Here is a 14,120-nt window from a genome sequence, read left to right as displayed (position 1 = left end):
AAAGGAAATGGTTCACATATACCCACTTCAAACACAAGTAATGAAAGGAAATGGTTCACATATACCCACTTCAAGTACAAGTAATGAAAGGAAATGGTTCACATATACCCACTTCAAACACAAGTAATGAAAGGAAATGGTTCACATATACCCACTTCAAACACAAGTAATGAAAGGAAATGGTTCACATATACCCACTTCAAGTACAAGTAATGAAAGGAAATGGTTCACATATACCCACTTCAAGTACGAGTAATGAAAGGAAATGGTTCACATATACCCACTTCAAGTACAAGTAATGAAAGGAAATGGTTCACATATACCCACTTCAAGTACAAGTAATGAAAGGAAATGGTTCACATATACCCACTTCAAGTACGAGTAATGAAAGGAAATGGTTGACATATACCCACTTCAAGTACGAGTAATGAAAGGAAATGGTTCACATATACCCACTTCAAGTACGAGTAATGAAAGGAAATGGTTCACATATACCCACTTCAAGTACGAGTAATGAAAGGAGATGGTTCACATATACCCACTTCAAGTACAAGTAATGAAAGGAAATGGTTCACATATACCCACTTCAAGTACGAGTAATGAAAGGAAATGGTTCACATATACCCACTTCAAGTACAAGTAATGAAAGGAAATGGTTCACATATACCCACTTCAAGTACCAGTAATGAAAGGAAATGGTTGACATATACCCACTTCAAGTACGAGTAATGAAAGGAATTGCTATCCATGCATTTTACATATAAGGTGGGGGAGAGGGGTGGGGGGGGGGTGGGGGGAAACAACTCAAATAAATAATGGTGGAGTTTAAATACGCTAAAAAAACATGATTCTAATTTTCTGAGACTGGCTCTGTGAAAACGTTGAGAAATCAGGTTGGGAGTCATGAATCCCATGAGTCTTTGTGGAGTATTTTGATGAAATGGGAGACTGGAACAGGACATGTGAAGATATCGACAACAGATCAAAGTCCTGTCCATACAATGACAAAATTTGAAGCTTAGGCCAGTTTCTTCTTTTCAAACTGGACATGAACAATTGTTTGTCCCAGAATTCTCTCTCCATGGAAAAACTATAAGATATTCAAGTGCCAGAAGACAATAGAGAATAAAAATTTAACTGCGTTGATGGGGGCTGAAGCCTGCGACTTGACTGGTATGACAACTCCACCTGGCTGGGGAGAGCATGGTTCTACCATCTGACTGGTGGATAGCTCAGACAGTAGAGCCACACTCCCCCCGGCCAGGAGAAGTTGTCGAAGATCATGGGTTCGAGCCCCCATAGCCGCCGCAAAGTTTTTATTCTCTCCTGTCTTCTGGCATTTTCCGACTCAATTCATTTCTTGTTAATATCAACTGATGTGCCTGCCCCACTCACTTTTCTGAATTAAGATATTTGTCTTGTTTTTGTTTTTAAGGGTTTTACAGCGCTTGCAACACATTAAGGTCATATCAGCGCCAGTAAAAAGGAAGAAAATGGGATAGTAAAAAGTTCTAGAATTACAATAAAGCATCCAAGAAAAGGGAAGACAAAGGGGAATTGGTTCAAATAAGAAACAGGTGTAGATTCCAAAAGCACTCTATCAAAGTACTTAGTTTGAGATCACTAAAAGTCTCATCCAGACACAAGCACAGGTCCCCGCTAAGAGGAACACACTCAAATGTTTTACAAATCATATATAATATAAAGAAAGCATAATACAGTGCATAACAGAGAGATGATTTACAATGAAAAAAATATCATCTCCCAAAACTAACTACCATTCGACTGCTTCCCTCTCAGCCGGGGCATCTGGCCAGGACCAGGACAAAACCAAGTAATCTCATTCCAAAACAAAGACAGAGAGCATGTTGGAAAACAGATATAAGGGGATAGAAGACACAGTATGTACCTCAAGATATTAAAACACTGGTGAGTGGACTAAGGACGAATGCAAGTTGTGTTAACTCGTATTTGAGCCAGAATTGGTCTATGATTTAGCAACAGACCATAGCCTTCATTGTCTTACAATAGCCTGACCCGAGACTAAAATGATAATATTGAGACGAGATACTAAGGGGTTACTTCTATATGTGGACTTTCCATGTCACGATGGTAAACATTGCATTGGAGTAGAGAAGGAATTCAGTTGGCACCACTCAGCTCTTTGGTATTATTGTTAGACATCCTGTTAGTGATTTGATATCTCACTAAATTATATCAATCGGACTATAAACATTAAAGGTTATACACAGTTTTGTGTGGTAGTATGCATAATTTGGTTGGGGGATGTTGTAATTGATGGTATGTGTTTTAAGTAAAAAAACACACCATTTGATTTTTTGTTTTTAAGGGTTTTACGGCGCTTGCAACACATTAAGGTCATATCAGCGCCAGTAAAATGGAAGAAAATGGGATAGTAAAAAGTTCTAGAATTACAATTAAAGCACCCAAGAGAAAGGAAGACAAAGGGGAACTGGGAACAAATAGGGATCAGATGTAGATTCCAAGATCACACCACCAATGTGCTTAGTTTGAGATCACCTATAAGTCTCATCCGGACACAAGCACAAAATCCAACAAAGAGGAATACACTCAAATGCTTACATTAAACATTAAAAATAACAAATATAATAATACATAACAGAGAGATGATTTACAAGGAAAAAAATATCATCTCCCAAAACAATAACTATGCATTTGACTGTTTCCCTCCCAGCCAGGACTCTGATGAGGGCCAGGAAAAAAACAAGTAAACTGGGTGGGGATCCTGACCTCCCATAGCGGGCAGGGAGGTACATACTGTGTCTTCTATCTCCTTATATCTGTCATCCAACTTTCTGTCTTTGTCTTGTAAAACACACCATTTCTACCCGCCATATCAATCGTATAAATACACAAAACTTTTGTAAAATTAAAAGTTTGTAGTCTCGCAGAGATTTTAGAGAGAAGTAATCACCCAACTGAAGATAGAAAGCTAGGAAAATTTGAGCCGAATTTGAGTCATATTACCAAACAAACAAAAAAACAAAACATGAGCCAGAGAAAGTTGACTGACTTGACACAGTCTGACAACGATATGTACGCTTTGTCTGATATTCCATCCCTAGTGCCAGTCCAGATATTTCACATCCCTGCATTTCAGCCACTTCCCTGCAATGCCATCTCAATCCAAGGCAATGATCACCAAGAGAAAGTAACTCTAAATACGGACATTAGTAACGATCTAAGTGGTTGAACTACAGTGGAATCTTGATAAATCCAGTGGACCAGGAAGATTCATTGACTTAAAGCATGGTTGTCTTTATCCATTATTTATAGAACATACTTGGACATAGAACATACGTGGACATAGAACATACGTGGACATAGAATAAACTTGGACATAGAACATACTTGGACATGGAACATACTTGGACATAGAACATACTTGGACATGGAACATACTTGGACATAGAACATACGTGGACATAGAACATACGTGGACATGGAACATACTTGGACATAGAACATACTTGGACATGGAACATACTTGGACATAGAACATACTTGGACATAGAACATACGTGGACATAGAACATACGTAGACATAGAACAAACATGGACATAGAACATACTTGGACATGGAATATACTTGGACATAGAACATACTTGGACATAGAACATACTTGGACATGGAACATACTTGGACATAGAACATACTTGGACATAGAACATACTTGGACATAGAACATACTTGGACATAGAACATACTTGGACATAGAACATACTTGGACATAGAACATACGTGGACATAGAACATACGTGGACATAGAACATTCGTGGACATAGAACATTCGTGGACATAGAACATAAGTGGACATAGAACATACTTGGACATAGAACATACTTGGACATAGAACATGCTTGGACATAGAACATACTTGGACATAGAACATACTTGGACATAGAACATACTTGGACATAGAACATACTTGGACATAGAACATATGTGGACATAGAACATATGTGGACATAGAACATACTTGGACATAGAACAGAACATTTGGGACCAACAAGGGCTGTTGACTTGAAGCAGATGTTGACTTCATCTTGATCTTATGCAGATAAAAATACAAAAATCAAAAATAAATTCTACCAAATAATCAGCCCCCCTCAACACGGGATTTCATATTCAGGAGGTCTGAAGGTTCAGACGAAATCCAGTCAAAATAATTGTTGGGGATTACAATGGAATCCACATAAACTCAACACTCTTAAAATCAACTTCTGCTTAAACTAAACACCTCTTGTTAGTCCCTACCTTTCTTGTCTTCATCTAATTGAGTTCAATTGATATTAGTTAAAGTCACCCTTGCTTCAAGTCAACCAATATATTTCTGGTCTGGCCGGCAGTGTTGGCTTTGTCAGGTTCCACTGTATTTTTCTTTATATTTTGTCTGCAACCCGATCAATATTTGCACATTTCCTGATTTTCATCTTGCGCTGGTGCTGCTCCAAAACTTTCCACAAATAATATTGTCAATAAAGCTATTATTTAAACTTTCCACAATTCTTCAATGTCCTATAATATTGTCAATAAAGCTATCATTTAAAATTGGGTGACACTCCGTAATCTTCTGGATGGTTCTCCTCCCCTTCTCGCTGGCTGTTTCTCCGTCCCCATCTCTCACATTTGGGACATGGCAGACTCTCTGTCATGCAGGTTTTGTGGTAGACAGACTTGCACGTTGAACACTGGAACAGAAATCACAAAATAACTCTCAGGTCAATCTCAAACAAAACAATAAATTTACTTCAATACTGTCGTTGTTGTTAGGAATACAGTATATGCAATGTTAACCAAATAGCAATGTTAACCAAATAGCAATGTTAACCAAATAGCAATGTTAACCAAATAGCATATACTGTGTTCTGTAAATAAAATGGCAGAATAAGTAAGTTATGTGACTGTAATTATTTGACATTAGCCTTAAAGGTCAATTATAAAATGTAATATCTTGGTATTATTAATATTATGATTCCAGGGACGGAATCCATTATTTGCATTGTCTTTGTTTTATAAAATATTATTATGGTTAGTGCCCTTGCCATTCTACTGCCCCTCTCTCTCTCTCTCTTCAATAAACAAATCAAGAGCCGGTTGATTTCCAGTTGGTTCGTTCAGTCATTGGTAATCCTTGACATAAAATATAGCTTAAAAGTTAACCGTAGATACAAATGTCAATTACATATTTCAAAATTAAATCTTAAATCAAATGTACAAGCATAACATATATTCAAAAATAATTTGTTTTAGTAACTGATGGAAGAGACGAAAACAACGTTTATGAGCCAGATACTTATTTATGCATGAGTGCAGAGAAAGAATGAGAGTTTACATAGCCTTTTCCATGTACTCAATTTCGTGTTTTTGTTTGTTTTTATGTGTTTTATGGCGCTTGCAACACATTAAGGTCATATCAGCGCCAGTAAAAAGGGAGAAAATGGGATAGTAAAAATTTCTAGAATGACAATTAAAGCACTCAAGAAAAGGTAAGACAAAGGGGAATTGGTTCAAATAGGAAACAGATGTAGATTCCAAGAGCACAGTATCAGTGTACTTAGTTTGAGATCACCTAAATGTCTCATCCTGACTCAAGCACAGGCCCCCACAAAAGGAATACATTCAAATGTTTACAAATCATAATCATATTTATGTAATATTAAAACTAATACAGAGCATAACAGAGAGATGATTTACAACAGAAAAAAAATCATCTCCCAAAACTATACATTTGACTGTTTCCCTCCCAGCCAGGGTATCCAGCCAGGGCCAGGACAAAACCCAAGTAATCTCATTCCAAGACAAAGACAGAAAGCAATTGGAAAACAGATATAAGGGGATAGAATACACAGTAAGTAGGTACCCCCCTGCCCACTATGGGAGGTTAGGAACCCCACCCAGTACCTCCCTGCCCACTATGGGAGGTCATGAACCCCACCCAGTTGTATTTTTCACACAACATCAAGCTGTAATGGTGGAGAGGAAACTTGTATGAAGACCTATCTTACCCTGATAGTTGTGTCCAATTCGAAGGGAAAGATGACCTGGGGGTTGCGACAAATCTCACAGACAAACCCTTTCTGACTACACAGGGAACATTGGTACACGTGCTTGGAGGCAAACTTGACCAGGTCTTTGACAAATCGCATCAACACACCTGACTGGACTTGGTGAAAATCCTAAAACATCGAAACGGAAAAACAAACAAACAAACAAAATGGGTTACTTTAAGCGATCGGATTAAATGATCACACACAAAATATAGGCAAAATGTTTCTTTCAAAAAACTATAAGTTGGACTTGAAGGCTTCACCAGAGGAAACACTATCAGCACTAACGATAGGACAGTATGAAGTAATGATGAATAGTATATATAGATAGAATGCGCTTGGCCAAGGAGTTCACAACATTGCCATCCGGAAGTATAACGGACCAAGACACAAACTCTGTGTAATCATGAACTTTTATAGTCTAGTTAATACAGTTTAGTGAGAACAACTCACAAACGCGGATGGCAAAAAACAATAACAAAGGCCTGTGTGACGTCATCTTCGTTCTATCTATATAAACCTTCAGAGCTGTTAAACCCATGGAGTCGGAGTTATCTAGGTTTCTTCCTACCCTTTTTATAGGAGCTAGTCAATCACAAAGTACTTTCTACTACATCTAATAAACCAAGCTACCCGATCACCCCTGGGTGGACAAGGGTGTTCCAAAAAAATTTCGAATTCACCCAGGATTGATCTTGTCCCTTTGGATGTGAATCACATGCTCTACTATCTGAACTAATGGGACCTCCAAAGCAATGATGAGAGCATTCTTTTATTTGAAGACACACGACTCGAAAACCAACATGATGGTATTGTTGGCTGTCAAAGGTCAAAGTGAAGTAGAAGTCAATGAACTCTCTCTTTACAGACAATTTTCAAGACTCGTTACTGAAATGTCACAAAGAACCAAAATACAAACGTCATCACCTCATTATTCCATGAGCTGTACTTTGGTTGGCACCTGAATGATCCACGTCCTATTTCAACATAAACCCTATAGAACTCCCCCCCCCCCCACCCCCTCCTACTCCCCCCTGGACCAAGGGTAAATACTGTTATGTCGTTTATATTATATACAAATATATATATATATATATATATATATATATATATATATATATATATATATATATATATATATATATATTTGTATATATATATATATATTATATATATATATATAAAATATAAATTGTCACTCACATTATTTCTTCTATGTTGTCATGTTGTGAGTGGTGTGTGTGTATATATATATATATATCTATTGTCTGTAATATAAGGAGACTTACATTGACTGAGTAAACACTGGCTCGTTCATACAAATGTTCCCTGGGCCAGACCCTCTGACGTAAAGACTCGGCCACTTTCTGGGTACAGTTGAACATGTAAGACTTCAAGAAACACAGCTGGTGTCGTTGAACCTGTTCAATGAATACACACGACGGTAATGATGACGTGTTAACAGGACAATGCTATAAGAATATAAAGTATTTTGATTTTAATGTGATGGACATGTCGTGAGAATATAATGTCAGAAGAATATGATAAATGAATCATAATAAACAGTTATATCAAGATTGAAAAGTCGATTTTTTTTTCTGTTCCTGTTTTTGTTTTATAGTGTTGTTTTGTTTTAAAACATTTTTTTTCTCTGCTTTAGGGCTTAATCACCTTATTGTTAGAAATATTCAATAGTCTGTCTAGTATGTTTGTATGTAAATTATACATGTGTAAGTGTTTGTGTGAGTGTGTGTGTGTGTGTTTGTGTGTGTGTGTGTGTTTGTGTGTGTGGGGTGGGGTGGGGGAGTGGAGGGGAGGGAGGATTGTTCCTTCATTATCATAAATGTATTTGACTGGAAATATAGATGATACAATAATACTGTTTGTTCATACACAATGTACTGTACCTTTGATTTACTCCTGGTAAAGCTCTCGGGACTCTATGCAAATTAGATAATCACAAAAGTCTGGTGCAGCGTGTCACAACACCATTAGATCAAAACAACTGAGTGCGAATAGGTCAGGCTAAATATAGCACATGGCAGGTGTAATAGGAGTGCTAGTGTCAAATGGAAACGTGAAACTGGTGACTTGTGCTTTATGAAATGAAAATATTATGGCTCCATGTGACTAGCCTTCTTGGGTTAGAATTACTCTAGCTAAAAAATACTTGTCTATCAGGGTTCCTAAACAATGGAACAAATCAAATATAGAAATCAATGATTTTAGGAAACTGTTGAAAATCTTCCTATTAAGGCAGGCTTTTGAGTAGTGATAGTATTTACGTTTTGTGATACCTGTTGTCGTTGTATGTGTATGTGTGTGTGTAGCACCTTAGAGCAATTTGTAGATTCTACACACTGAATAAATTAACTGTTACATTGCATTACTTAGAAAGGATTTCAAACACAGGTTCTTGTGATCCTCTCTGCCTAATTCCCAATCAGCCAGAACAAACAGATTCAGAGGGGGAGGGAATCTTGACTGAATCCGTGATCGAAAACTAGTCCCTTTGCCTGTGAAGCAAATGCTCTACCGCAGAGCTGTCAGGACCTTTAGGCTGTAAAAAGTATTGTCCATATATCAAGACCTTCAGACTGTAAAAAGTATTGTCCATATATCAAGACCTTCAGACTGTAAAAAGTATTGTCCATATATCAGGACCTTCAGACTGTAAAAAGTATTGTCCATATATCAAGACCCTCAGACTGTAAAAAGTATTGTCCATATATCAGGACCTTCAGACTGTAAAAAGTATTGTCCATATATCAAGACCTTCAGACTGTAAAAAGTATTGTCCATATGTCAGGACCGTCAGACTGTAAAAAGTATTGTCCATATATCAGGACCTTCAGACTGTAAAAAGTATTGTCCATATGTCAGGACCTTCAGACTGTAAAAAGTATTGTCCATATGTCAGGACCGTCAGACTGTAAAAAGTATTGTCCATATATCAGGACCTTCAGACTGTAAAAAGTATTGTCCATATATCAGAAGCTTCAGACTGTAAAAAGTATTGTCCATATATCAAGACCTTCAGACTGTAAAAAGTATTGTCCATATATCAATGTCCTGTTTACCTTGATTGCTCCAATCTCAGGGACGTGCGTCTCCAGTTTGGGGTTCAATTCGTCCAAGTCATAAAGGGCCTGGTCCTCTAACGCTTGCAGAAACTTGAAGTTTTCCACGGCCACTAGGAAAAGAATAGCAAACAATTATTTATAAATATAAATTTCTTTCGGTCAATGGCCACTACGAAGAAAATCATATACAATCGTTTATAAATATAAATATCTTTCGGTCAATGGCCACTACGAATAAAATTGTAAACAATCGTTTATAAATATAAATATCGGAACACAAATGATTTAAGATAAAGAAATTCCTCCAATTATAAATCAATGGGAGCAAAAAGAGAGAAAAAAAAATCAATAATGCATTTGTAAATAGCTTGTCTGTTTATTATTGCTGTAAAATATCTATTTCTCTTCTACTTCTTCTTCTTCTTCTTCTGCTTCTACTTCTTCTTCTTCTTCGTGGTCATTGTAGATAGTAGTCCAAGCTACAGTTCACATTTATGAATTCCAACACACACTTACACACACACACTCACACACACACAAACACAAATTTCAAATACAAGATGTGATCATTTCACTATTTGCCAATTTTTCCACATTTCTAATATATTTGTATAAATTCTGTATTGTTTTTAGTTTCAATCAATTCTTGAGTGAGCTCATTCATCATTCAACAAACGAAAGGCGGATGGAGTGAGAGAAATAGTGTAGACAAGTGTCTGGTCTTGGTGTTTGAATTGATTATTTGTTGTCGTGTCTTCTTGTCAATGTCTTGTTTTTCTTCTTGTTTTTATGTCATTTGGGAGTGTTATGCTGGTATGGCCTATATTAATTTTGAGGAAAGTCGAAATCTTGGAGGAAACTGTACACTTAAGCTTAGCCCTCTCCTTACCTCCAAAAATTTATACCCACCCGACACAAAAATAGACTTTTCTTACTTAAACAAAAAAAGTAACAAGTGCATTCTATACAGAATGTTGTTCAGCAAAATGAGCTCAACAACACAGTGTTTAGTATTTATAGCTGTAACCAAATCATTTCTTTAAATGTTGTACAAGAGACATCAGAATGAGAAAATTATTGGTTGTGTCGTAACGAATGTGACGATTGTCCTATGGCTGGCAAGGAGAGGGTTACGGATGGAATACTCAGAGAGTCCAAATCGCTAAATTGGTAAAGCACGAAAAGAGAACAGAATTGATCCAAGTTGAAGTTGGAGATTTGTTTTCCTGAATCCCCAAAAGTGATTTGATAGCCAGTCCATTAGACGTGGTGGGAAGTACTTTGCGATAATCTTGAATCATACCCAAAGGGTAGCAAGCAATTGTTATTGTCCATTTAGTGCTATAGAAATCGGGGTAATTGCCACTCCATAGACATAGGGTTCAAAGCCACGCAATTTTCTAATCAAATTTCTGGAGATTTTTGTGAGCTCTTGTTGTCCTGCTTTATTTTTTTTTTTAGAGGTAAAGTCCACCCAAGGAATATAATCAAACATCAAAATGACAACACAATCTATCTGGTCACCCACCTTTTCTTTTACTAAAGTCCCAGTTGTAGACGATATAAGAGGGTACCACTGTCTCGTTGTTTTCATGACATTCGTAACAATACAAACCTCCATCAAACTCACACAGACGAGGCTGGCCATAGACTGAAAGGGGGAAAATGGGGGAACGATTTAAAAAAATTTTAAATGTATGACATTAATTAAACAGCCAAACCAACTGGTAACCTTTGTGGTATTATGGTAAAAATGTCTAACCTGTAATCAGGACGTCTGAGGTTCGATCCCCATTATTAATGCTATGTGTCTAGGTAAAATACTCACAACATTCGCCGGCCCAATTATAAATAACAAGACAGAAAACTGTACGTAAGCTTCACCGTTTATAGTTTGACTTTGACTGATCTAATTTAGTGAGAACTAATCATCAACAGGCTGTCTAAAAATAATAACAAAGAGCTGATTAACGTCAACTTCGTTCCTTCTATAAATGATTTTTTGTTGGGGGGGGGGGGGGGGAATATTTTTTTCCCCTATTTTTCGTTCTGCTTTGTCTAGGACCGATTCACTATGACGTCAGCACAGCACAGAAACCATTTTTTTAGTGATCAAGAATAACAGCATCTGGCATTCTGGTACTATAAGTCAAAACACATTCGACTAACTAAAGCCATGATATTGTTTTGTTTGTTTGTTTTTAAGGGTTTTACAGCGCTTGCTATACATTAAGGTCATATCAGCGTCAGTAAAAAGGAAGAAAATTGGATAGTAATAAGATCTAGAATTAATTTCAAAGCACCCAAGAAAAGCTAAGACAAAGGGGAACTGGTTCCAGTGATGATACTCACATAAAGTCAAAAAGGAGGAAAAGTCTCGGAAAAACGGAAAACTCATCTAGAACATTCTTGCACCACAGGAAAGTAGGCAGGATGACTTCTTTTGAGTACTTGAAGAGTACTAGTGTGTTTTGGGCCTCTTTCTAGGTGGGGGCCCAACCTATTTGGATTGCTTCTTTATATGAAGCTTATAGGCTGTTTTAATTGCCTTCTCCCAGACTGCCTTTGCTTGCTTTCTTGTTTGCGCCTTTACAACTGCTTGATCAAACATTTGTCTTTTTCTTTCCTTTTCCTCTTTCTGTTTTTGCAACTCAGCATGATACTTGCTGCGAGATTTTTTAATGCAACTTATCAGGACAGGATCAATTTCACTGTGATCATAGCCTCCATATTAGCAGTCCTATCATTTATTGGGATAAGTCTTTCAGTCACTTTAGAGCTCTTAGAGGTAACATCAGTCACTTCAGTACCATCACCAACAGCTTTCACAATTTGTTTCTTAAATAATGGAAAAAAGGCAGTCTCTGGTTCAAATAGGAAACAGATGTAGGTTCTAAGAGCACCCCGTCAAAGTACTTAGTTTGATATCGCCTAAAAGTCTCATCCAGACACCAACACAAGTCCCCACTAAGAGGAATACACTCAAATGCTTATATTATAAATTCAAAATAACAAATATAACAATACATAACAGAGAGTTGATTTACAAGGAAAAAAATATAATCTCCCAAAAAAATAACTATGCATCTGACTGTTTCCCTCCTAGCCAAGCACCACAGCCAGGGTCAAGGCAAAACTTAGTAATCTCATTCCAAGACAAAGACAGAAAGCAAATTGTAGAACAGATATAAAGGGATAGAAGACACAGGAAGTACCTCCCTGCCCACTATGGGAGGTCAAGAACCCCACCCAGAAAGTCATGATATTATTCAAACCCACATGAATAGTCTAGACAGTGGATTGTTAATAAACCATATTTTTCAGTTGAACCATGGAGAGAGAAAAAAAAAACCCCCATAAAAACAAACAAAAACAAAGCAAAAAAAACATAAATATTTATATAAAGTAATATACATTAAATGTATTCAAAGCGCTTTCCAGGGGGCCCCAAGCCAACAGCAACACTTAACGTGTTGCAACAGAGATAACACTGTTACCACTCAAGTAATCGATTTACACCCGAGTATTGTGAGAATGGTGAGCAAACAACAGTCTTTTCCTAGTACATAACTTTGCAAGGACCACACAGGGGGATTCAAACCCGAGACCTTGTAGATCAGAAGCCGAATGTCATATCACAAGAAAACAAGCCACACAACACCCCTGAGATGATGGCCATTAACAACGACAGCAACAATAAAAACAACAACAATAAAAACAACAATAACGACGACAACGACAAGAACAACAACATCAACAACAACAACGACAACAACGATAACAACGACAACGACAACAACAACAACAACAACAACAACGACAACGACGACGACGACAACAACAACAACAACAACAACAACAACAACAACAACAAGAACACAACAACAACAACAACAACAACACCAACAACCACAACAACAACACCAACAACAACAACAAAGCCATTCCAGGGACTCACTTATTCCAATGGGCCGTGAACATCCTCGGCAAATAAAATTCTGATGACTCAGTCCATGCTCTCTCGGGATTCGGAAAAGGAAGATGGAACGAGATGTCTGGGGAGAGTTTGGTATAGAATCATAGCATGTAAACACACTGATATTATATATATATATATATATATATATATATATATATATATATATATATATATACACATATAAAGGTATAAAATAAAAACCACTAAATAAACGTGCTCGACTTTAGTATTGAAGGACCAGTAAAAATATATATATATATATATATATATATATATATATATATATATATTATATATATATATATATATATATATATATATATATATATATATAATACAAATATTTGAATGACTTCTGACTCATAGATAATATGTCGGAGTCCACAGTCATTCTCATATTTTCATTCTATACATTTATTCATGGACTTTAAAAATTCATCTAGATTGTTTTTTGTTTGTTTTTGTTTTTAATTCAGAAATAGCTGTTATTTATGGCCAGGTACTCCGTTTACATCCGAGTATGGGGAAAAAAATGTGAGAAAAGACTCTACTTCTCCAAGGACTCAACTTTGCGCCAGTCACAACGGACACGAACCTGGAACCTTTAAGTCACAAGTGGAGTGCCATACCACACCAGACCACAAAGTGACACAATCGCTGTGTCGGAGATTCAGTCTTAGCTTATCTCAATCGTTTTCATTTTAAAATAATTGAGTATTACCATTTAAGTACCTTTTTAAAAAAAAAAACACCTTTTTTCCGCTCAATTTTGATTCAAACTTCCGAAAATTAAAATAAAAAATGAAAACTCCAAGAAGTAATATCATTCAAACGTGTTCCATCAGTTTTAACACGTTGGACATTTAACACATCAACACTTCAATTCGATTGATAAACATTTCTATGTGTAAAAGTTACGCAAAATAAACATATTTTTGGATACACTTTATAAAGAATAAGATTGG

At 36.6% G+C, this 14,120-nt stretch overlaps 1 protein-coding gene across 1 annotated transcript in view; it reads right to left on the bottom strand.

Moving 5' to 3' along the window:
* Window positions 1-1,421: 1,421 nt before the first annotated feature.
* Window positions 1,422-14,120, bottom strand: part of LOC144970045 (pleckstrin homology domain-containing family M member 1-like) — a 59,153-nt gene continuing 46,454 nt past the window's right edge. Inside the window, exons 11-16 of the mRNA XM_078909240.1 lie at window positions 13,135-13,231; window positions 10,705-10,827; window positions 9,174-9,286; window positions 7,383-7,514; window positions 6,052-6,222; window positions 1,422-4,734 (exon numbers count right to left, since the gene is read on the bottom strand). Of these exons, the coding sequence (XP_078765366.1) occupies window positions 4,585-4,734; window positions 6,052-6,222; window positions 7,383-7,514; window positions 9,174-9,286; window positions 10,705-10,827; window positions 13,135-13,231 (786 nt within the window). The 3' untranslated portion in view covers window positions 1,422-4,584. The remainder of the gene's footprint in view (window positions 4,735-6,051; window positions 6,223-7,382; window positions 7,515-9,173; window positions 9,287-10,704; window positions 10,828-13,134; window positions 13,232-14,120) is intronic.

This window comes from Berghia stephanieae, chromosome 4, assembly GCF_034508935.2.
Source record: "Berghia stephanieae isolate SIO BIC M18660-M18661 chromosome 4, UCSD_Bste_1.3, whole genome shotgun sequence".
In the NCBI taxonomy this organism is placed as follows: Eukaryota; Metazoa; Mollusca; class Gastropoda; order Nudibranchia; family Aeolidiidae; genus Berghia; species Berghia stephanieae.
Note: the sequence above shows the minus strand (reverse complement) of the source record. Positions and strands in the feature narration are given on the sequence as shown.